At 45.1% G+C, this 25,249-nt stretch overlaps 1 protein-coding gene across 6 annotated transcripts in view; it reads left to right on the forward strand.

Annotated features, from left to right (window-relative positions):
- The window catches only part of LOC135390780 (3',5'-cyclic-AMP phosphodiesterase 4C-like), a 381,323-nt gene that overhangs the window by 324,709 nt on the left and 31,365 nt on the right, over positions 1-25,249 (forward strand). For 5 of the 6 annotated variants that reach the window (XM_064620674.1, XM_064620672.1, XM_064620675.1 and 2 more), the window contains 2 exons: positions 15,749-15,937; positions 20,639-20,689. In XM_064620674.1, coding sequence (XP_064476744.1) covers positions 15,749-15,937; positions 20,639-20,689 — 240 coding nt within the window. The remainder of the gene's footprint in view (positions 1-15,748; positions 15,938-20,638; positions 20,690-25,249) is intronic. The other variant, XM_064620671.1, reaches the window with a different exon arrangement.

The following is a 25,249-nucleotide window of genomic DNA, read 5'->3' on the forward strand; positions in this document are numbered from 1 at the left end:
TTTGGCTTATCTCTTTATTTTTTATTTCTAGCCGTTATCGCGACCCTTTTTTGTTTTTCCGATCTACTTAGACATCCTATTAAGGCATTATTGTATTGACTGGCGGTGCTGTGTTTACACAAGCATAATCCCTATCAATATTTGACCTGAGATAAGGAAGATGTTCTACGGGTGCTCTTGAAATAGCATCCACATTACGTTTTCTTTTTCCTTCTTTTTTTTTTCCAGCGCTGGGTGGAACTGATTTCGTTACATGTTCAAACTTTGGTACGCTCGTTATTACCGAGTAACTTTTTAATTATTACATTATCCTACGAATTATGCGGAAATTATCGCATGTACGAGTTGTCATTGAAATTGCGAATTATTCTGACACTCATCAAAACAGCACGTGCACAACTTGTGCGAGGCGCGCGCCATCAAAATAATTGCCTGCCTGCATGCATCCTTGGGCGTTGCGCCAGACTCGTTAAAATGCGGCAGCCTTATAGGGCTGTCACGTGACCATATCTCGCGATCACGTCACGTGCTCACGTACCCGGGTTCCGGCACCCTACGTATGGGACATAGTAAACGTACAATTGGACCACGGCACTTGCTGTACATATCTGCGTGCGCTTCCTTGTGTTTCTAAGGGCACCGCAGAGGGGGCGTTACAAAATTACGTTAAGGCACATTCGGCACGCGTGGAACCCGCCCTCGCAAATGGACGAAATTACGCTGAAAAACAAAGGGACGGCCTCAGGGTAATGCTTTGCTTTCGACGGCAGTGATTAAAAGAAGAAAAAAAAAAAACAGTGGAAACGATTTTCTTTTTAAAACGCAATTAGGGTTACGAAAACAAGGCGTTCTTGTCCCTCGATGCGTGGAACTGAGGTTTTTTTTTTTTTTTTTTCTCAATTCAAGCGGAACTAAGTGACAGATTTTCCCCCGATTGCGCAAAAAAGCCAAGCGGGGGAAAAAAAGACAGAAAGTGGTCCGGCGTGAAACACGTATTCATAGATGGCACAACGGTTACAATCTTGAATGCTGGAACAGCGGCAGACGAAAACAAAAATCGACATCTGAGCTCCGTGTGGACAGTTTTCGCTCAAACGGAATAAATCTTAAAAAGTGGACACTCCGTGAATGACCATTTGCTGTTGTGTGGAAAACCGAAAAATCCGGAGATGCGTTGAAGATAAACTCTTAGAAGAAAAAGAGGACAAATTTCAGTCATTTTAGGGATTAGATAGATCGCAACAACCATTAGGCCCTTCGGGACGGTTTATGCAAACCTTAGGGACTACTTCCATTGCAGGGGAATAAAACTTCATGGTCAGGGCACCCTAATATGGGGACCGAATGCAATCTGGGGGACTTTACTGGGGGACAGTGTGCTCCTTTTTTCTTAGGGTGATTTGCAGCAAATGCAACAGCTGATGTGGAATTTTTTTTCTTCTTTTTGTAGACTGCTCTGAAAATGTCGAACACAGTGTACTGAATGTATAAAAGGATGAGGTTTGTGGTGCCCTCGAGATTTGTGACCCTGAAAGTAATAATGTACTATACCATATTGTATACAGGGTGTCCCAGAAAACGTGTCATTGAATTACAATAAAAAAACTACGCCACCTAGAGTCATGCGGTCAACAGCATTTGTTCTTATTAGGTTTTTGCCACCTCCTAATGTGAATGTCATGTACTCCAAGTATAATTATGTAAATATTTGCGAACTCGGAAATTTGCCAAGTAAAGGTCACTTTTTTACCCCACCAATATGAAGAGCGTGCCGAATTCACTCAAATTCATGATAATTCACAGTGATATTCACGAGCTATCCCATCGGGAAAAATAGCCGAATATCATGCTTTTCGGAGCACCGGACCATAGTGCGCGATGACTTTTTGAGCGCAATCGCTCTCAGTGCGACGAAAGGAGGTTCCGAAGCCAGCCCCCAGAGTGATAGTAGAAAAAGTAACAGTTCCTAAAATTGGGAGAGGTAAAGCATTATCGATGAAAGATGAAAGTCACTGAAAAGGTTAACATCAGTTCTTTCATAAAGCATTATCCCAGCGAACGTCGGACGTGATAAGCCGTGCCTGTTTTATCTCTTTCTGCGATGTCGGGGAGGGCTGGGTTTCCAACCTCCTTTCGTCTGACTGACTAAGATTGCGCTGAAAAATTCATCGTGCGCTATTCTGTGCGACATCCGTAGAGCATGATGTTCGGCTATTTTTTCCGATGGGATAGCTCCTGAATATTCCTGTCAATTATCATTAATTTGATTAAATTAGACACGCTCTTCACATTGGTGGGGTAAAAGAGTGACCTTTGCTAGGCAAATTTCCGACTTAAGCTCGCAAAAATTTACATAATTAAACTTACGTTAGACGACATTCACATGTGGAGGTGGCAAAAACCCAGTAAGAACAAATGCCATTGACCGCATGACTCTAGGTGGTGTAGTTTTTTTTTTATTATAATTCAATGACACGTTTTCTGGGACACCCTGTATACTACGCCATTATGATTATAAAACGGAACAGACAGAATGGTTAGCGTAGATATCTGCCGGTAGATACCTATACCGGCTCACTTCTGCTCATGCCATATAAGGCATTGGCTATATCCTGCGAAATATATGCAGACCATAGATGGGTAGAAATCCAGCGAACCGGTAGAGATGTAGGAAGGGAGTTGCCTCAGGACAGAAGCCGCCGATATTTCGAACAGACTGTTTTTCGAACAGAGACTGACCAGAAGAAGAACAGTCTCTGTTCGAAATATCGGCGGCTTCTGTCCTGAGGCAACTCCCTTCCTATATGCAGACCATGAATGATGAATCACGCCATGGCAACCCTGGGAAAGTACTCGGAATCAAATTAGCCCTTTCGTATTGTATCGGAGCAGTGACATATCCCGTCGGGAAATTTATCTCTCAAGTGAATCAGGAATTCCTATTCGGTATCTTCATTTCCGCGTATAAGGTAGGTAGGTTTTTCTACACAAGACATGCTTATCTATATCTTGCACGGCGGAGAGGGTTTGTTACGTTGGTGTTGACCGTACTCGAAAGTTTGATATTGGCGTGGGAAACTCTAACGGATATTGTGCAAGACAAGACAGTTGTCTCTCATCTCCCGAGAGGCAGCAGATAAAGACATAATCGGTGAGCCTCTTAGTCAGATACATATGTGATGCGAAATTGGATGCGAGGATGAACTCTCCGAAACCGTTAACTCTCAACTGTAAACTATGCAGGTAGGAGTTCCACTATATTGTTCCCATGTCTTATGTACTGTGATTTCACCCGTCGACAATGTTGAAAGGTCGTTTCAGTTTTTGAAGCTAAAGTTGTATATCCGACCGCAAGTTACTTGTGGATGTCAAATGCAAAATTTCCTGTTTGCATCTAGTTTCATCCGCTCTTGGTGGTATAGCCAAGGTCATGCTGAAGACTGTGAGGTGGTGGGTTCGAATCCCACCGCCGGCTGTGCTCTCTCAGGTTTTCCCCGGGTTTTCCGAAGACTTTCCAGACGCATGTTGGCACAGTTCTCCCCTGAAGTCAGGGAAAGGTAACGGAATATTTTTCGTTTCCGTTACCATGCACCCCGTTTTACTGGCCCTTATTTGTTTCGGTTTCGGTTTCAGTTTCGGTTACCACCATTGTTGCTTTCGTTTCCGTTTCGGTACCGCCCCCGCCTCCAGCATTTTGTTTTCGTTCTTTCTTTTGTTTCCTTTTTCTTTTTTTAAAGAAAGAGCATTGAGACCGTGACAAAACTTCTACAAAACACTCTACGTTCTGAAGTCTATTTTGAGGACTCCAGGGATACATACACACATACAAGGAGACAACGTTTATTCAAAATACACATATATGTACGTGATTTCTGTGAATAGCTAATATGAACATGGTTTCCATGAATGTTACTCACGCTTAGCAACTTCCAGGTCACCATATGCGTGTAAGAACTATGCTTCTTCTATATACTGTATGCTACTTATATGCTCCAGTTTGATAGTTCATTTTAGTTTTGGGGGTGGGGGGGGGGGGGCTACTCATACTGATACAACAATTTGAACGAATTGAATTTCAACTACTAATTACTGAGAATCACGCAATAATTGCGTCGCTTTATTGAAATGAAAATGCACACTCTTAAAAATGAACTTCACCGCATAGCACGCTCCTAGCCAACCATAATCTCGAATGATATAGTTATCTGCCTTGATTTGTTGAAAACGTGAGGCGTACGCCTTTTTTGTGACACTTATGCTGTTCATAATTGTCACAGAAAAGGCGTACGCCTCCCGTTTTCAACCAATCAGGGAAGATAACGATATTATTCGCAATGATGGATGGCTAGGAGCCTGCTATGCGGTGAAGTTCATTTTTTAGAGTGCAGTTACGTAGCCCAATTAAAACAACCCTTGAAGTGTACCCGAACGCGACGACTTGTTTCCCTACAATGTACCTCATTGACTGAAATGGATTCACGTCAAAGAGCGATAAACGTGAGCAATTACCAGCAGCGCCGAATAACGTCATATAGGCGATTGAAATTGTCGAACAGTTTTCAGCAGTTATTGTATATGCACGCGTCGGTATCTCATCGCCTGCTTTCGAAAACGAATGCCATACCCAATGTCTAGCCCAGTCTTGTACGTTGTCCGAAAACGGGACTGTCTCAGAAATTATGAACCTTCCTTTTTTCGAGAGTGTAAGTCTGAGAGTACACTGTCAGAGATGAACTTCACCGCAAAGCACTCTCCTAGCCAACCACCATCTCGAATGATATCGTTATCTGTCCTGATTTGTTGAAAACGGGAGGCATACGTCTTTTTCGTGACACTTATGTTGTTCTTTATTGTCACAAAAAAAGGCGTAGGCCTCCCGTTTTCAACAAATCAGGGCAGATAACGATATCCGCATTCGAGATGATGCTTGGCTACACTCTTAGAAATGAACTTCACCACATAGCACGCTCCTAGCCAAACATCATCCCGAATGACAACGTTCTAGCCATTTTTAAGAGTGTACACTGTTAAAACAGAACTTCACCACATAGCACGCTCCTAGCCAACCATCATTCCGAAAGATAGCATTCTGTGCATTGATTTGTTGAAAATGGGAGGAGGCGCCTATCTGGGACAGATTATCTTGTCCCAGATAGGCGCCTCCCCCCTGTTTTGAACAAATCATGACACAGAATGATATCATTCGGTATGATGGTTGGCTAGGATCGTGCTATGTCGTGAAGTTCTGTTTTAACAGTGTAGGAGCGCGCTATGCGGTGAAGTTCGTTTCTAACAGTGTACGACCGGCGCGTTGGAGAATTAGTGAGGGGCCACAAGGCTAATCGTCTAACGCGCCAGCTCTACGCGTTTGAGCATATGACGGTGAAATATTTTTCCAGAGTTGGGGGGGGGGGGCGTTAAACGGGAGGGGGACACCCTTTTTTGCTCGCCTCGCATCTCTTCGTTTGCTCTGTGACGTAGTACGTGTCGGAAAACATGCTCTCTGGAGTGACTGAGCATATGTGACGTGGCTTATCGTGTTATCAGCTACCTCTTCTGTATCACAGTGGCACGTCAAGTGGAAGCGGCACTGAAGGACCTAAACATACCACACACCGTGGGAGCGATGTCTCAACTGGAGATATGAAGTTGTTGCTGCATACCGGGTGTTTCAGTGACCTCCTCGGGCTTAAATAATTCGCGGACGGGTGCACCAATCGACGAACTTTCTTTTTTTACAACTATCTGTCCGATATCACCTATACAAGCTGCGCACCGTGTGAATGAGTGGGAGGCGCTCATTATTTAAATAAAAATTCAAATGAGTTTTCTTTTTAAAAAAAAACATAACTTCTAAAGCAGGGCGCTGTCGGCATTAAAATGGGTACTACCCCTGTCGGCATTAAAATGGGTACTACCGCGCGGAAAAATTCGCCGCAACAAAATGCCTCAGGAGTAATATTTCAGCGGGCCGATATGTCCCCTTATAGCTGCGACAAAGTCTGCCTGCAGATGCGCGCGAACTGTCGCCAGGACAACCTTGCGACAAAACGTCCTACACCGCAACTTAAAAAAGGACTAAATTGGGAAGTAATTGCAGCTCCTAGTCTCTTAGTTCGTAGTTACTTCCAGCACTCAAGTATAGTCCCTAAACTTTGCATGCAGTTCCATGCAGTTAGTCCGGAAGGGACTAATGGTTCTAGCAATGCATCTAGTTTACAAGACTAAAATTTATTAAAATGTTATTAAAATTAGGCGGTGTAAAAATCTATGTGGTGTAAAATACGCACGCCCCAGAATACCGTACACTCTTAAAAATGAACTTCACATCATAGCACGGTCCTAGCCAACCATCACCTCGAATGATATCGTTATCTGCCCTGGTTTCTTGAAAATGGGAGGCGTTCGTCTTTTTGTGACAATTATGAACAGCATAAGTGTCACAAAAAAGGGCGTACGCCTCTCGTTTTCGACAAATCAGGGCAGATAACGACATCATTCAAGATGATAGTTGGCTAGGAGCGTACACTCTAAAAACAGAACTTCACCGCATAGCACGTTGTGCGCCAACCATTGCCACGAGCGACAGGGTTATCGCTTTTGATTCGACGAGAGCGGGAGGCGTACGCTTTTTGGGGGAATTACCATATAGCCAAATTGTCAACAAAAAGGCGTACGCCCCCCTCTCTCTCTCTCCTCGAATCAGAAGCGATAACCCTATCATTCGGTGCAATATGGTTGGCGCACAACGTGCTGTGCGGCGAAGCTCTGTTTTTAGAGTGTATGCTATGCGGTGAAGTTCGTTTCTGAGAGTGTACGGAAGGACCAGGAACGGTTCGAAAACATCTGCCGTTCTTTCCGAACACTTTCTGCGATAATTGGAAGCGTGCGACCTATAGGCGAGAGAACACGATACCCGTGGGGTGCTTTGGCACGCGCGTCTCAGCCTTCGTGGTCGCGTGAAAGGGGAGAGGGGTAAGGACGGGAAAGGCACCCCCCCTCGGCCATGGTGGGATCACGAAGTTCCAAAATTAAACTCGAGCAGTTCCGCCGGGCACAGCCGGAAAAGCCTTGAGGTGAAACCGCTGCTGTGCAGACGGTATGCAAGGTCCTGGGGTCTGACATAAGATAAGGGGGCCTTTATTGCGCAACCTGAGAGTTCGTTACGTTTACATACGTGTAGCGTTTACATATTGGTTGTCGACGTCAGTGCATGCGTGAACAGTCGTCTTACCCGCGCGTGCGCGAATGAATGGACGTGCTATGTATGAGACACCGGCAGAAGTAACTGATGAGAAAATCGTGACATTGTCGACCAGATCTGTCTTCTGTTCTGTTGTGTAAACGTTTAAATATCTTTTACTCGGTTGCTGCTCGTTGCTGTACATTTGTCCGCCTGTAGTTGGCAATACAATACGGCAATCTACAATATTGCAATATATACGAGGGGTGTTCAGGTCAAACCGGGACTTTTCATTTTTCGCAAAGGCGAGAAATTAGTTTAATTTTTCAACGTAATCTCCAGCTGGCACTAATGCACTTGTCCCATCGTCTCACGAGGGCTTGGATGCCAGCAGTGTAGAAATCCTTACCGGCGCGTAGCAGCCGTCGTCGCAGCTGAAGCGGCGGCCCCCAAGGAACGCCTTCAGTGGCCCGAAGAGATGGAAGTCGCCGGGGGCGAGGTCTGGACTGTAAGGGGGATGTGGCAGCAACTCCCAGCCAAGTTTCAGCAAGGTCCGTGTCGTGAGATGCGCGCTATGCGGGCGTCCATTGTCCTGTAGGAGGAGGGCTCCTTTGGTGATGAGGCCCGGCCGCTTTTGCTTCAGCGCGTTATGAACTTCTTCGGCAGTAATATGCACTATTGATGGTGGAACCAATGGGCAGAAAATGAACATGAACAACGCCAGCCTTGTCCCAGAAAACTGTGGCCATGACCTTAACCGCAGACGGAGCGCTTCGGAACTTCTTGGGAGCTGGCGAGCCCGGATGCTCCCACTGTTTTGATGCGCGTTTAGACTCCGGAGTGAAATGGTGCACCCACGTTTCATCGCACGTGATGATCCGACCAAGGAACGTCTGTCCTTCAGTGTCGAAACGGTACCTTAGCTCTTGGGAAATTTCCAGTCTTCTCAGCCGGTCAAACGCGGAGAGCTGCCTCGGGACCCAACGGGCACTAACTTTCCGAAACTGGAGGTGTTCATGAATGATAGTGTTCGACGTTCCCACAGAAAGGTCCGTCTTTCGAGCCAGTTCGAGACATGTTATCCTTCGGTCCTTGAGGATCAAGCACTCCACAAGTTGGATGTTCTCAGGAACTCTAACACTGGGCTCTGAGCCGCCCCGGCCGGGATCGTCCTGCACTGATGTACGGCCGCCTCAGGACCGTTTGCACGACTCAGACGCTTTGCTGCGGCTAAGTGTATCGTGGCCATACTGAGCCTGAAGTCTTCTGTGAATTTCAGGTGACTTTACGCCTTCATTCACGAGAAACTTCATCACAACATCGCTGTTCGATGTGCGCGCTCACCTCGTTGTCGGCCATCTTGTCCAGCACGTGTCTTCTGTTTTGCACCAACTTTGGACCACCACGTGGTGAACGCGGAGGCCTGTCACGTGTGAAAATGACGAATAAGAAGTAGTGCGAGCCATTTGTACACTCGGGAGACAGAAAGTCTCGTTTGACTGGAACACCCCTCGTATATATACCGGGTGTTTCAGTTAAATCTCCTGGCTAAATAATTCGCGAACGGGTGCACCAATGCACGAACTTTCTTTTTTACAAGTACCTGTCCAATACCGCCTACAAGCTGCACACCGTGTGAATGAGTGGGAGGCGCTCATTATTAGAATAAAAATGCAAATGAGTTTCGTAAGAAAGCGTAACTTCTAAAGCAGGGCGCTCTCGGCATTAAAATGGGTACTACCCCTTTTAGGACCTTCAGTGGACACCTTTTATAGAGAAAAATCTGCCACCGAAGCGGGTCATTTGTTGCAGTAATTAATTGGTTTCGGTTTACGTATTTTTGTCGCCGCTAGTCGCGGCAAAGCGCAAAAGGGCGTATTTCATTGGTGTAAGGACGTAATTCATTGATGGATGAAAGGTACGTCCTTTTTCGCTTTGCCGCGACCAGCCGCGACAAAAATACATAAACACCCGGTACATATTGCATACATATTATTTAGAACCGTAAGTATAGTACGATTTTTGAAACGTGATGTGGGCAAGACTTGCGCCTGTCCCATCCTACAGTTGGCAATACAACGACACATATATATTGCAGTCTGTGAGTGAGCACACACCATTGCGTGTGTTTCCACTGAGGCTCTCCTGTTGCTCTCTCAATATTCATGTATACTGGAGAACAACACCACCCGAAGCTGGATTGCTGTGCGTCAATCCAGAACTCGGGACGAGTCGCTTCGGGGGCTAGAACATAATATCCCATTCACCTTGAACATGGCGGAAAAGACGTCTGGATGACGTGTGGTGCCCACGAAGGCAAGCGCGTATGGCTTGATGGCGCTTCCGGAGCCTATAGGTCACTGAGCGTTAATTAGTGAATTAGTAACGTTAGTGAATCAGTGAATTAGTTAGTAGTGAGTTAGCGAAGCGGACTATACTTCTGTTCGCTGCCTGCTACGAGTAGAGGGGTCTCGCAGTGGCCCAGTCATTGCAGGCAAGAATTGCAGTACGTGTATAAGGGCAGACATGTACAAGATACTCAAAAATGTATTTAAGATAAGATAATAAATACAAACGCATAGCACGCCCCTAGCCAAGCATAATCTCGAGTGATATCGCTATCTGCCCTGACTTGTTGAAAACGGGAGGCGTACGCCTTTTTTGTGACAATTATGAACAGCATAAGTGTCACAAAAAAGGCGTACGCCCCCTATTTTCAATAAATCAGGGCAGATAACGATATCATTTGAGATGATGGTTGGCTAGGAGCATGCTATGCGGTGAAGCTCATTTTTAAGAGTGTAGTTACTTATGAAAGGCGATGTGGTCGAGCGTCGTCCAGTCTTCAACAAAAGGCACACGCATCGGCTTGTCCGCTACTGCTTACCTCTGTGGAAAATGGAAACCGCACGGTATGATGGTTGGCTAAGAGCGTACTATGCGGTGAAGTTCATTTTTAAGAGTGCACTGTGAAACGAGAGTGTGAAATGGCAGCAGAGGCGACGCGTCTGCTTGCCTGTCTTCCTGCGGAATAATCTTCAGATTCTCGCAGAAAGAAATCTGTTTTCGCTGTGCGGACGCGAAAACAAAAATGAACAGTGTGAAACTTTATTGTCTCGGCTTGGATTAGCTGTCGATCCGTTCACCACCTAGTAAGTTGCCAGACACGTCTCGTATCGGCACTTCGGCTGCACAAAAGGCTGTTGTTACTGCACCAATAAAACAAAATTTGCTGTAAATTTCATACGCTGCGCCGACAGGCTGAACCGGCCCTGTTGAAAACGAAGTTCCTCGAAGAAGAGACCACGCAAAACAAAACATATGGCACGTTATACCCGGATGTTCGTTAAAACGCTGGGCGCGGCGAACTCGGACTTACTACATCACGCTACGATTAAAAACTGAACACACTAAACGTCCGTATTCGATACATGTCCTTTCGAAACAGTGGCGTATCCGTATTAGCTCAGTCACAAATAAGAAAAAAAAAAGAGAAAAATATGTTATCGATCCCATGCAAATGTGCTATCGACGGCTGTCAAGATCGTTACCTGACGAAGGGCGCAAACGCTGAGCAAGCAAATGTCAGAATCTACTCCTCATCGTAACGCATTTTCGGCGGCAGGATTGATGGAACTCCTTTACACATTCCTTGCAGAGTCTGATCCATAGATCGATGAAATTTTCGGCAGCATAGCCATTAGGGTGTCAGTCGGTACTGAGAGTGAAACCTGCAGGGTTCGTATAAGATCGTCGATATGCCTAACTGAAACGGTATCTTTTTTTTTAGAAAAGCGCGCGCCACCTGTGGCGCGCAAGGGCTCACGGGAACTTAGTAGTAGAAGAAGAACAATAACATTCCCGGTGTGCGCAGCAGCAGCGTCAGCCGCGGCAAACCATAACCGAAGCAGACGACGAAGCGGTGTCCCTCAAAGTTCCCATGCTGCTTTGCGGCGCGCGCATCTTTTTAAAACCGTCTATTAGAATAAGCGCAGCATTTAATTCTGATCAATACCGGAACAATGATCCCGAGGACGCCCCAATTTTCCACCCCTATAATTGTCGTTTCAGCCTGTCCATGTCATTTCTGAATAACTATTGTGTATGGTTAGTAGAGCGCAATGTCCGTGTATTGTCATGTTAGCTCCCCCTGATCTGGCACGAAAAAAAAATAAATAAATAAAAGAAAGAGTAGCACTTCTTACCGCCAATCAAAGTGGTGTCGGTTCGATTCCTACTACAGTGAACCCTCGTTAATATGACCCCCGATAATCTGACATACGCGCTTTACGACCATACTCCTGGGGAACAATTTAGTGAAACCTCTGCAAATGCCCCCCGTTAATATGACAATTCCGCATTATGACCAAAATTTTCGGGAATGACCATGGTCATAATAACGAGGGTTCACTGTACCAGTACACGCTCACTTTCAGTCAACTGCCGTCCTCGCGAGGACAATGCATGTGGTTTATTTCACGTTCGAATATTGATTACTTTGCATTGTGTTTGTATTATTTTGAATGATTATATGTCTGTGTTAACTCCCATGTGACTGATAAGAGTACTGTTGGGATCCCGAGCTTTCGGTGCGCGGAGGAAGTTCGCGGAAAGGGAGCGGAATAATGCTTTATCGAAATGTCGCCCTCTATACGCAGTGCGCTTTATTAAATGAAGTGTGTGTGTGGGGGGGGGGGGGGGGGGAAGGGGCCGGTCTCCCGGCAAATGTTGACATGTCGCATAAACGCGGCTTGCAACGTTGTCCAAAGTCTGGCAACCCCATTCGGAACCGGAAATCGTGTCCACCGCAGACGAAGAACGCTGGTCCATATAAAGGTAACGCAAAAACGTCCCACCGGGCGGATGGACACTGACAAAGCTCTTCCGCTGTTTCCTTCCGGTCTTAGTACCTCCTTTGGCCGCGTAGCGTCGCATGAATCCAGATGCGTATCGGAAGGGTTGCCGGTGGCGGAGATGTCGCTGTTTTCCTTTGTGCAATGTTTGTCTTTGTGTCGGGGTTGGGTAATGGCCAATGGGGGTTCGACATTATGTTTCCGGATCACGCACGCTATATCTGTGGAAGGAACCGAGGGGACGATTTCCGTGCGTCTAGTACATTGTGCTCAGGAGCGGTATCCTTTGTTCTATGTGGTGAATGTCTCCGGCGTGGTATGCGTGAACAGTTGCGATTGAGGCAGGCTGAGGTTTGCTTTGTAGGCAGTAAACATTTTAAACAACTAGTGTAAGAAAAGAGGCGTGATTGGTAGTGGTGAGCGCGGTAACATTGACAGTGTCCGAATCCGCACGGTATCCGTGCGGATATTGAGTATATCCGCACATTCGGCGGTCATTGCATTTGTAAGGAAAAGATCTACGCAGGACGAAAATGTTATCTTACAAACGCTTTCCAGAAAACAATATGTACAAGAACATTTATACCATCTGCAGTTGGCCAATACAAGGCAGACACTCTAACATACCGGTAGTCTTCAATGATGATTGAAGCCAATGGCTGTTGAACCTGTAGCGTAGCGCCATCTATCGTATAACGTGTCAACGTGCCAGGCAGCATTGAATCCAGTGCTCTCTGAGAAGATGACGCGTTACACGCTTGATGGCGCTACATGTATTTTCAATGACCATTGGTTTCAATGATGATTGAAGACTGTCCGTGTGACGGGAGCATAAAAGGAACAGCAAAAGGGCCGACGCCATTTTGGATTCACCGCGTGTTCGTAATCTCGTGGCGCCACCTAGGAGACGTCGGCAGAGACAGTACTGTTCATTTACGGATAAAATTCATATCTTATCCGCGCGGATTTCCAATCTGAATATTGCCATACCAGGATATTACCGCTCCTTCTGTTGTGCTAGGTGTCAGTGCGATGTTCAGTTGCTGCGAAGATTCGATAGTCAGCACGACATCCAATGTTGCTTTTTTACTTAATTACTTTTCCTGTACCTTTTTCCGAGTAAAAACTGATATGCGCAACGTAGATGCGCCGTTATCAAAATAATAGTGATAATACCGTGTTCTTATCTTCCAATCGACGACTGCATGAATAAGTAGCTCGCGATTTTCACCCCGAATTGCGAGTCTTGAAACTATTACCCAACATTTATTTGCATTTTTTTGTGATGCGTATTTGACCCGAAAGCGTATTGTGTTTATAAGGACAAAAAAATCATGAAGAAGTTCGTCATTTTCACTTCGCAGAAAACACCTTCAGAACACTCTGTCGAGTTTTCTTTTTCCCCTTTCGTTTTTTTTTTTTTTTTTTTTTTGCGAGCGGCGTGTATGTTTGGTTTTGAATAACCTTTCGTTAAAAATCACTGTTTCTCGTGAATACAACGAAGCAATCGTGAGTTTTAATGCATCGGAAGAATTATACGAAAACGATATGATCAAAGAAGTTATCAAATCCAAGCTTAGCAGGGATGTCATTCGATCCACAGAAAGAGGGTGATTGGCTTATCATGTTTTCAGAACTGTTATCTTGAACACTTTCTGACGTAACTACAACTCCCTAATATGTGCATTTTTTTTTAAACTTTTTCTTTGCGATTTTCGGCTTGCAATCTACCGTGCGCTTTCGTGCGAGTAGCAGCGTCACGCGCAGTTCCGAGATGCGAGGAGCTTTCGCCGTCTAGTGGCCAGAGGAGAAACTAACGAAGGAGAATCTTCCTTGCACCGTCTGCAGGTGGCGGTTCTCTTCTTTGATCCCATTCACGGCAAAGCGGGCAGAATGTGACGCAATAGTGACGCACTGAATTTGGATTCTTCATTTTTGCTACCCAGCGAACAAGTCCAGTACGGAATATTTGTCTGTTTACCCTCAGCGCGCGTGCGTATTACAGAGGGGCGTGGGAGGACATTTCAGACATGTAACAAAAAATAAATAAATAAAAGGAAAAGAGCGTAGCATGACAACGAACATGACGTGGATGTTGAGGTTACAAAGCAGGTTACATATACAGGGTGTCCCAGAAAACGTGTCATTGAATTATAATAAAAAAATACGCCACCTAGAATCATGCGGTCAACAGCATTTCTTATTATTAGGTTTTTGCCACCTCCTAATGTGAATGTCGTGTACTCCAAGTTTAATTATGTAAATATTTGCGAGCTGAACTCGGAAATTTGCCAAGTAGAGGTCACTTTTTTTACCCCACCAATATGAAGAGCGTGCCGAATTCACTCAAATTCATGATAATTGACAGTGATATTCACGAGCTATCCCATCGGACAAAATAGCCGAATATCATGGTTTTCGGAGCACCAAGATGATAGCGCGCGATGACTTTTTGAGCGCAATCGCTCCCAGTGCGACGAAAGGAGGTTCCGAAGTCAGCCCCAGGAGTGATAGTAGAAAAAGTAACAGTTCCTAAAATTGGGAGAAGGAAAGCATTATCCCAGCGAAAGTCGGACGTGATAAGCCGTGCCTGTTTTATCTACTGCGGTTTCGGGGAGGGCTGGGTTTCCAACCTCCTTTCGTCGGACTGACAACGATTGCGCTGAAAAATGTATCGTGCGCTATTCTGTGCGACCTCCGTAGAGCGTGATGTTCGGCTATTTTTTCCGATGGGATAGCTCCTGAATATCCCTGTCAATTGTCATTAATTTAACTAAGTTAGACACGCTCTTCACATTGGTGGGATAAAAAAAGTGACCTTTACTAGGCAAATTTCCGACTTAAGCTCGCAAAAATTTACATAATTAAAATTACGTTACACGACCTTCATATGAGGAGGTGGCAAAAACCCAGTAAGAACAAATGCCATTGACCGCATGACTCTAGGTGGTGTAGTTTTTTTGTTATAATTCAATGACACGTTTTCTGGGACACCCTGTATGGTTGCTACACTCTTAGAAATGAACTTCGCCGCATAGCACGCTCCTAGCCAACCGTAATCTCGAATGATATCGTTATCTGTCCTGATTTGTTGACAACGGTAGTCGTACGCCTTTTCTCTGACAATTATCAGCAGCATAACTGTCACAAAAAGGCGTACGCCCCTCGTTCTCAACAAATCAGGGCAGATAACGATTTCATTCGAGATGGTGGTTGGCTAGGAGCATGCTATGCGGTGAAGTTCATTTGTAAGAGTGTAGGGTAGCGCAGCATAAAAAAATTGTTCCATATACTTTAATAGCTGAAGCCGCGTAAAACCTAGGGTGACAGGTCCACGAAGAGGGTCCTACTTTTCTCAAGCACGAGGAATAAGTGATCGAGAACAAGTTTTTCTTTCCGACCTTGATCCTGACAGGATGATACGTATAAAGGCAGAAATACCAGACTGAGAATTTGATAGTAGATTTTGTAAAATAAAGGAAGACGCAGTAAAAAAAAAAAATTTCGGCGTAAAGCAAGAGGAGGTAGTAGAAAGGATTTTTTTTTTTAAATCGACGTTACGCTCGCTCTGTGGGCTATAGTCGTGGACAATGAAACGCGCCATGTTATTTTGGATAAGTTCAGTTGAGTTGATTGGAGTACGTCGAAATGTCTTCTTGTTGCAACGACAATGGCTTTCTATATAGTTTTTTTTTTGTTTTCTGTTTTTCAGCTTCGATGTGGAAGATGGGCCGGGCGTGGGACCCGGGGGTCGAGCCCTGCTCGAAGCCTCCAGTCCTTCATCTGGGTTGGTCCTCACCAATTTCCCTCAGCGGAGGGAGTCCTTCCTCTATCGCTCCGACTCCGAGTTCGAGATGTCGCCGAAGTCCGTCTCCCGGCACTCGTCCATCGGCTCCGAGGCGTAAGTATAACACCACCTCTCGTATGACCCGACTCCCATATGAAATTAAAGGGTCAGTTAATTCATTGTTGCGAGACTAGGAAAGTAATCTGTAAAGGAAAGAGTAGAGGGAGTTGAATCGATTCACCTGTTACTCGTTTCAAGAATAAAGAAGGCGTTGTTCGGGGTACGAGGGCACGTAGCAGCGAGTGCCACCTTTAGGCAGTATCACGTACTACGTCTCCAACTGAACTTCATGCAAAATAAATTATCCGTTCCTTTTGCTAACTTACGCGCATCAACCCCAAAATTGCGGCAAATATTAATAAACATGTAATGTGAGAACGCACTTCGCGATTATAAATTTGTAGTGTTTATAAGAACCAGCAAAACTTGTTTCTCGCGGCTTAAAGCACGCAGCGTTCTCAGCTTGTGTAAGCTGTTAGTCTTACTTGAGCCAGCAAATTATACTTGCGAAGTTCCAGGTCAATTATAACTTGAACTTGTATTGACAAACTGATAACGAAGCGTAGAATTATCAGCGCGTGGCTGCTGTCAGAGGATTCTATTCCAGTATACGTGTCTAGGCCCGTCATACAAGAGACAAGACGTACACCGTAGTAGTCATCGTTAAGGAGCTGCTGTCGCTGCTCATTAGCGTGAGTCTCATAAAACACAGGGGTCCTCTAATTGCATTCGTTAAGCGCAATGGCTAAGCGCTGTCCACTTTTTCGTTCTTCTTCTTCTTCTCTATCGGAAAATAAAGAGAGAGAGAGAGAAAGAAAAAAAAAAACTGGTCGCATCAGCAAACCGGTTTCCGAGGGATGTCCTAAGTGGGGCTTCGCCTAATGCATCGCAGCCGTGCAGCGAAAGCACGCTTTACAGGAGACTGGCTCCCCCGGCTTTACCCTACTTGCTTCATATTACATTACCCTGCGTTACGTAGTAGTAAAAGCGGAGTAAATTACGGAGGCACCATAATTGGGGTAATATGATTTATCAATCGATGTGCAGGACTTTCGCTTCCCATGCAAGGAATATGTCCTTATATTAACTGCTTTATCTCTACGTATCAGAGGACTATTTTCTACATCAACACCCTCGACCGTTCAACCTGTCCATCGACACGTGTGTGTGTGCGGTCACGTATCCCCTTTTCACTTCCTCCCGGGGGACACATAGCGCTAAGTGGGGCTCAGAAAAGCGCTGCCCCTGTACGTATCCTTCGCCCACTGCGCTAGTCGCGGCGTCAACATGTTTTCGCCCGACGTGCTGTCTGTTACAGTCAGACAGGACAGTAGATTTCCTCTCTTTTTTTTTCGCGTTACTTTCATCTCTAACAAGCCGGACACATCTTTATTTTGAAACATTTCATTAAACGGAAGCGGTTTTCAAACGCGCGTTAAATATAGTCGAGAAAAAGCTTACGTTCTCTAGAAGTTGTTCCTTTCGAAAGGATGAACAATAAGAGGAGCCCTGCAGCGATTCTCGATTTGAGACAGTGTTGTGTCTTTATGTCAGTGTATGCGAACAAGCCCACCCTGTAGGATTTCAGCCTCCTTTGAATATAGTCGCTCCGTTACTCCTTGAGGGGGAGGGATTCCTTTTGAAGTTCCTTCCGCGATTCTTATTTTTTTCCCAGAGCGGCACCGTTTCAAATGTTAATGAGTTGGAAATGGCGGAGGCTGACGCGTGTACATTAATGAATATGAAATATGAATACACTCCGTGCGCGATGTTTTCGTCAGAAGAATTTTGTATGAGTTCTGTTCGGTCGGCTCTTAATTGACATCACGAACACACACGTGTTACACCGTGGGAGCTTCAAAAGTTTTTTTTTTTTTTTACTTTTTGTTCGCGCGCGGATATTATTTTACTGCGTTTCTAAATATATTTCCTTGTGGACCTGTTCATACGGACGTTTCACGAAGATACCTTATGAAGAGCGATTGTTTCAAAATGTTTTTCTCTTTACGTGTGTTTTGTAAGTACATTTTGTTTGTAGAGCAGGAATTCGCTTGTTTTTTTTTTTTCTTTTGCGGGTTGTGTGGGTAATACACACACAGTTAAATTTTAATTACTTCCTGGTGATTCGTAGCTCGCTTAAAATTCAGACTGCGCTTTACCGTAATTAAAAAAAGACTAATCGCGTAGAAATAAAATTCACAATATCACTGGAATGAAACTTTTGCCTGGTTTCATCTGTATTGTTCTCGTGTGATGTTACAGTGCACGATTGCTGTCGTGCGTCCCAGCTATAAGAAGGTAGAAACTGGTATGACAGTCTGTTAATAATAATAATAATAACAATAACAACAGCATAATTTCTTACGATGCTCACAGTCACTTCACAGATCATTTCAATTTCATTTACAACCTATGATACATTATTGAATTTTATAGCCACCAGTTTCGCATCGGTGACGTCACTCGGTAACTTCCGGTACCCGTTCCGCCAACCAATCAAATCACCGACTGGAATTCGAAACAGAACTTCCTGATTACCTTTTAGCATATTTAAAATTTTAAAAAAATCGGCCTCTGTCACCTTTATCGTAGTTCCATGCCCGTGTGACGTCCGCCATAGTTCTGCTTGCGTCACAGCGGATGCGAACATACCATTCGTTTTTCGCGTTTATCTCAAAAACCACGGCGCTCTGCTAGACGAAAGAGTTTGCGTGTGGTATCTACACGCTACCTAAAGTCGAGTACAGCTGTAATCCCGAAACCAGTGAACAGCTGCGGAACGTCCCTTTAATAAAGCCTAGCATTCGAGCAAGTATGTTGAATGAACGCTTGCGTAAACGCATACCTCTGCGCTTTACGAAACACTTCAGGACGGGGAGTTGTGTTTTCCTTTTGTTCTTAAAAAGAAAAAGAAAAATATGTATACATAGAAAGACGATAGCTGCGTGTGACACGTATAAGCTTGTGCCGGGTCCGCCTGACACTGGAGAGAGAGCGAGATTGAGACGGGGCCTTGTCGAGAAAATTGTCGCTCCACGAGCAGAATAATACATGGAGACAGGGATTAATGGATATAAAAGACGTTCCTCGGCGCTAAATGTACTTTGCGAGCAATTAAGTGACGACGACGACAGCCCCGTGCGAGGTAAGTAAGGTTAGCGACAGAAGGGTGGGACGTTTGTTCGATGGTTGCCTCGTGTCATGGGTCTCGCGGGGGCTGGACGGGAACTCATGACGTCATCACGCGTCGTGATGCCGCTGGGAGAAAGTTTGCCAATGTGAAATGACGTCTCTCTCTCTCTCTCTCTTTTAGAGTACACTGTAAACTGGAAAACACCCTTATGGGTGTAAATGGCTTGTCCTATAACTGACACCTCTTTTTACACCGTACATGGTCTGGAACACCCTTTTTAGAGGGTGTATTCCGTGTAAATCACCCCTGGAAAGGGCGCTTTTCTTTGAAAATGCCCTCTTTTGCACCCTTTAAACACCCTTCTAGGAGGGTGTAAGATCGTTAAACACCCTCCTAAAAAGGTGTATAAAGGGTGCAAAAGACGGCATTTTCAAGGAAAAGCACCCTTTCAAAGGGGGTTTTACACGGGATACACCCTCTAAAAAGGGTGTTCCAGACCATACGGTGTAAAAAGAGGAGTCAATTATAGGACAAGCGATTTACACCCATAAGGGTGTCTTTCAGTTTACAGTGTACCTCAATGTTTGTCATGAGTATTATTTTATGTGTGGGTGGTGAGGAGGTTATAGTGAGTTAGACGGACCAGTAATGCGTTGTGCTGAGTTGCACATTCTTTTTTCTTGGGTGCTTTTGCGTTTTGCAGAGTAAAGGGAGTTTTAGCGCTTGCCTCGTTGCTAGGAGACGAACGTGCGTGATGACGTCACTTTCCTTTCCGCGAAGCCGAAACTTGTGAAGGTGTTACTGCTTTTGAGTTCGTTCAGAGAGTAACTGACGAAGGCGGGGCTTCCACCGCAACGTAGACGACGCCTTATAGTTTTTCGTTTCCTATACTTCACAACTTAGCTTACATTTTAAGAAACGCTTCTTTTTCTACTTCCCCTGCTTTTGCCTTTTGTCTTCCGTTTCTCTCCACCTGTACTAGAACTTTCTAGCCGTCCGACCTGAACGTCAACTTTTCATGATACATACTATAACGCAATGAATAAGTGAGTCTAAGGTGGTGGCTACAGGTGACTAAAGGTGACTAAAAGTTAGTAGTTTTAAACATATCAAAAGCGTATAAGAACTAGAACTTGCTATAGGACTAGAATCAAGTTAGTAGAACTACAAACTAGAAACGACGTTTCAAACGAGGCTCCTTCTTCATTACCAAAGTCAAAGGAACGGGAAATATATATATAAAAATACACGTAACGACCTTTTTTTTTACGTCGTGTGACGCGTAAAAAGTCTTCGACCGTAAAGAACCGTCGGTTTCAACTGATAGTCCGTTTCCTGATAAATACGTCACGTTCTTTTTCCACAAACAATTTGACAGCTGAATCCGAAGCCACAGACGCAGCCAAATGGCAGAGCCAGAGAGTTTCAGCTTGCCGCAACACTTCCCAACAGCTTGTAATACAACGTCACTTGTCTAACCATCTCGAAAAAGAAACTGTCGCAGCTTCGATGCTATTGTCCACTTGTCTTCTATTGTATTCTTGCCTCTGATGCTTCCGCTACTTCTTCTCACGTGCTGACTTGTCTTGTCTCGTCTCGTTTTCTCTTTCTGCTGCTTTTAGGACAACGGCGGCGACACCAGCTCAGCCGTCTGTCTCTAGTTTACTGCAAAGGTACGTTGGCAGACCTTGTATTCTGTCTCTCTGTGCTTCTTTCTTTTCTTTTTTTTTTCTTTTTTTTTTACTGCATCGTTCGTTTGCTTGCTATGCCACTGCCTGCCTAGTGAGCCGTTGTTAGAGTGGCTTAGTTGTAGTTATATGGTGTCCCGGCACATTTGCATGCTAGGGGTGCGCATGCTTGAAAGAACAAGGTATATGCATGGAATGTCGATTTTGGTTCCGTATTAATATTCTAGACACATCTTCTGCGAAGTTTTTAGTGTTATGTTCGTAGTAAGAGGAAGAGTAGCTGATTTTTAAAAAAGAAATTTAGTGTTCTAAAATATTTTTATATCGTTACCTTCGTCATAGCCGAAGTTATTTATTCAGAGGGCGTGCGTTCAATCAACCTGCTTCGGGATACTACCGCCTGCTGCTGTATATAAAGGTCAAGGTCAACTTCACGTCCTGATTAAAATGCGACGCAGGTTCGGGTGGACGGCGACCCCTCATAACTCGTTGACCAGTACGAAAGAAACAAAGAAAAGCCTTCTGTAGCTGAAACTCAAACCATGTTTCCCGCCTGCAGAGGAAACCAATCCAGTCTCAGCAGGCGACACCGGCCCCTCTGCCATTGGCTAAACGCCCACACACGTGCTCTTGGCGTACAAAGATGCGTACCTATGCAAAGACGAACTCCCGGAGTACATAAGAACCACTTACAACTTATTCTTCTTTCTGTTCTTTTTTTTCTTCTTCTTCTTCTTCTTCTTTTTTTTTTTTTACGAACCCTGCGAGTCTTAGAATGGAACAGTAAGGTTACATAAACATAGCCCGAATCACTGCGATTGATTGATTAATTGATTGATTGATTTTCCGTATGTACGGCGTGGTTCGACTCCTATCCAGCGACATTGCCCGGGCTGACGTCACAACGTTGATGTTACGTTTCGATGACTGCACACATGTTTTGGCAGTTACGTTTTAGGCACATGCTTTTTTTTTTTTTTTTTTTATCACGTGGCAGAGGCAACGAGTGGTTGCACTTTGTTGGTGCAAGTGGGCTTCCGAATCATGCTGCGTGTAGAGTAAATAAGAAAAAGAAAAGAGAGAGCGAGCGAGTGAGAGAGAGAGAGAGAGAGAGGCAAAGCAAATTAGAAACAAAAGCTTGGGAGTTATGGGAAAGTTCTGACGAGACGAGCTAAGCCTCGGTAGAGTTTCTTGCTTTTTTTTTCTTTCTTTTTTTTATTATTCCAATGGATCTTCTCGAACATGAGGCGTAATTTCTGTTCCCAAAATAACCCAAATTTGGTGTTTGGAAGAAGCTAATGGACCTGGTTTCTGTTCTTTACTCTATCTACATGCCTGTGCTCGTGAATACTGGATCGCGACTGACATTAGCGAGTTTCACTAGATGCGAAGGTGTTTACGATAACGGTTCGGAAAACATTAGAGAATTTTAGTGCATCGTACGCTATCGCCTTTGCGTACGTAAGGGATAGTATGGTGGTGGTTCTGCGCAATGCGCGAAGGTCTCCCAATGTTTTGCGCTTGCGCAGAACCACCAACGCTATCCCTTACGTACCCAAAGGCGATGGCGTACGCAAGGAGTAGCTCTGTTTATATTTCGCGCGTGCGCGGGACCACCAACGCTATCCCTTACGTGCGCAAGGGTGATAGCGTACGTAAGGAAAATAGCGTTTGTGGTTCTGCGCACGCGCACCAGAACTCACTATTGGCCGCGGTTACACGATCCCGACAGAAACAGGGTGGAGTTGACTTATCGCATGCCTCCTCACGTCAAGTTCACGTGTAGAGTTCACGTAGACATGGCTATTGTAAGTTAATCGCCGTACTCTTTTTCTTGAGGTGGCAGACAACTTTGCTGATCCTTGATTTGACAGCTCCCTTTGTCGTGTCGTTTTCGCACTGGAGGCGGAGCCTGTTCTGTGCCGTGAATATAATGGCACAAAATAGGCTCCGCCTCCAGTTTTCAACAAATCAGGGGCGAGAACGTTGTCATTCGGGATGATGGTTGGCTAGGAGCGTGCTATGCGGTGAAGTTCATTTTTAAGAGTGTACAGTACACTCTAAAGACATCACTTCACCGCACAGCACGCTGTGTGCCAACTGTTGCCAAGAATGCTTGGTGTTATCGCTCCTGATTCGATGAGAGAGGGGGGGCGTACGCCTTTTTGTGGCAATTTTCATATATCCAAATTACACAAAAAAAGGCGTACGCCCCACCTCTCTCTCCGAATCAGAAGCGATAACCCTATCATTCGTGGCAGTGGTTGCCGCACAACATGCTATGCGGTGAAGTTCTGTTTTTAGAGTATACACTCTTAAAAATGAACTTCACCTCATAGCACACTCCTAGCCAACCATCATCTCGAATGATATCGTTATCTCAACTGATTTGTTCAAAACGGTAGGCGTACGCCTTTTTTGTGACACCTATGCGGTTCATAATTGTCACAAAAATGGCGTACGCCTCCCGTTTTCAGCAAATCAGGACAGATAACGATATCGTTCGAGATAATGGTTGGCTAGGAGCGGGCTATGCGGTGAAGTTTATTTCTAAGAGTATACTGACCGAATCGTTCGCGGCAAAAAAAAAAAAAAAAAAAGAAAGGAAAGAAAAGAAATGCTCTGTAACGAGCGCCAAGAAGGACACCTCCCCTCCACTGCCCTGTTTTTACGTAACACTAGCGGGCCAAATGTGTCGCGCAGGTGCGCAGAAGTGAAACCTTGAAAGCGAGAGCCGGAACACAATAAAAAAACACGTCCGAACGTGCCATTCACGTCAACACATCCGAAAGAGAAAAGCAGCGCGTCAAAGACAGACAGACGGACAACAACGGTGAGAACGGCGTCATCTCCGGAGGGACTCTGCCGTGACGTCGTTGGGTTACCCGGGATACGAGAGAAATATTCGGGCTCCCGTTGCCCTATACTGCGAGAAGCCTTCGGTAAACAACGCCATTAGGAACGTTCCGAACTCTTTGACCAGGCGGCGAAGATAACGAAATAATAATAATAATAATATCCGCGAGGGGCAATTCACTCGGTATGTACACTGCGTGTTTGTAATTCGGGTTACGTTGAGGCGAGAAAAGGGCGTGCCTTGATTGGATGACGCGCGGACACGAGCGTGACGTGATTGGCTGGAGATGAAAGAGTAGTGGAAGGATGAAATAGGGATGAGGAGACGGGGCCGGCTTGTCGTGGAGACTTTGTATCTCTGATTTTAATAGTTGGGTTACAGCAAGTTTTTGTCACCCGTTTATGTCTAATGTAATTTAAACGCCGTAAATGAGATTTCTATCTGGGTCTCATCAAATAGCGCGGTAGCGCCTTTGCACCACAGCTCATAAGCAAATAACGAGCGAAACTTAGCTTAGCTCCTTTCCGAAAGCATTGCTCTCCTCCATGATCCTGTTTGCTTTAAAAAACATCTCTTCTTCAATATGTGACCTTTGCTGATTCATTCTCAACGCCACTACGTTCTTATCATAATCACTTTTCCTTTTTTTGCTTTCAAAATGTGCATTGTACGACGAGTGATTGCCATCACGCCCCTCCGCTATCTTCTGCCCTATCCAGGGGCGTTTAATATAACGAATAATAATAATAATAATTCGTGGCTTGACGTCACGAGACAACTTGGTTTAACGTAAATGTGTAGAGAGGGAGAAAAAAAAAAACGGGTCGTACAAAGCGTACTTTCTTACAACGAAATTGCCCATTTCGTGAGATATCCAACAGCAATCCGCGTCACCTTTCTGCTGGCAGTGCCTTCCGCAAAACGTCCTCCCCTTTACCTTTTTTTTTCTTTTTTAATGAACATATCCCCACCCTAATTATCATTCCCGTTTCTCTAACGCTCACTTCTACCACGGTCCGTGCTTCTACCAACGGTTGACTCATTGATTGATTGATGCAGTGATTCACAATGACTCGACCAACGGGGATTTGCCCAACACGCCCCCCCCCCCACACACACACTCAAACCCCCAGATGAAAATCCAACGGAAATCCCTCACCCCGTTTTGTCCGCCACGACCGACTCACTCAAATACCTACCTTCACCTGTAAAGGATCCTGACATCCCTTTCCACAATCACGCGCTTCATCTATGACGTCGTCCAAAGACACCACACCTCCTCTTCCTCTTTTCTCTCTATGTTCCGTGACTTTCCTTTGTCAATCATCCATGACGTCATCGATCAAAGAACTCCTTCAGTGAAACCCGCCTGCGTCATCTCCACCGCGAGTCACGGGGGGCGAGTGGTCTAGACACGAGTTCCACTTTGACGTCACACGGCCGCGTCCCAATCTCTTTAGTGCAAACTTTGCGAAAACGAAAGGAAGGCGATTTTTAAATCGGTAAATAAAAAATTTACTAAAATGAAAACTACAAGCCCATCTCTCTGCCGGTTAATTATCTCCAGCGGAAGTGTAGCGCGTAGATGATGAAAGAGATAATTAGAAGCTCGTGTGCTTAATGAGATCGTTAAATTGGACGGCACTTTCAGCTTTCTTTCCTTCGCTGTTAGGCAGGATCGGCATTGT

This window comes from Ornithodoros turicata, chromosome 4, assembly GCF_037126465.1.
Source record: "Ornithodoros turicata isolate Travis chromosome 4, ASM3712646v1, whole genome shotgun sequence".
In the NCBI taxonomy this organism is placed as follows: domain Eukaryota; kingdom Metazoa; phylum Arthropoda; class Arachnida; order Ixodida; family Argasidae; genus Ornithodoros; species Ornithodoros turicata.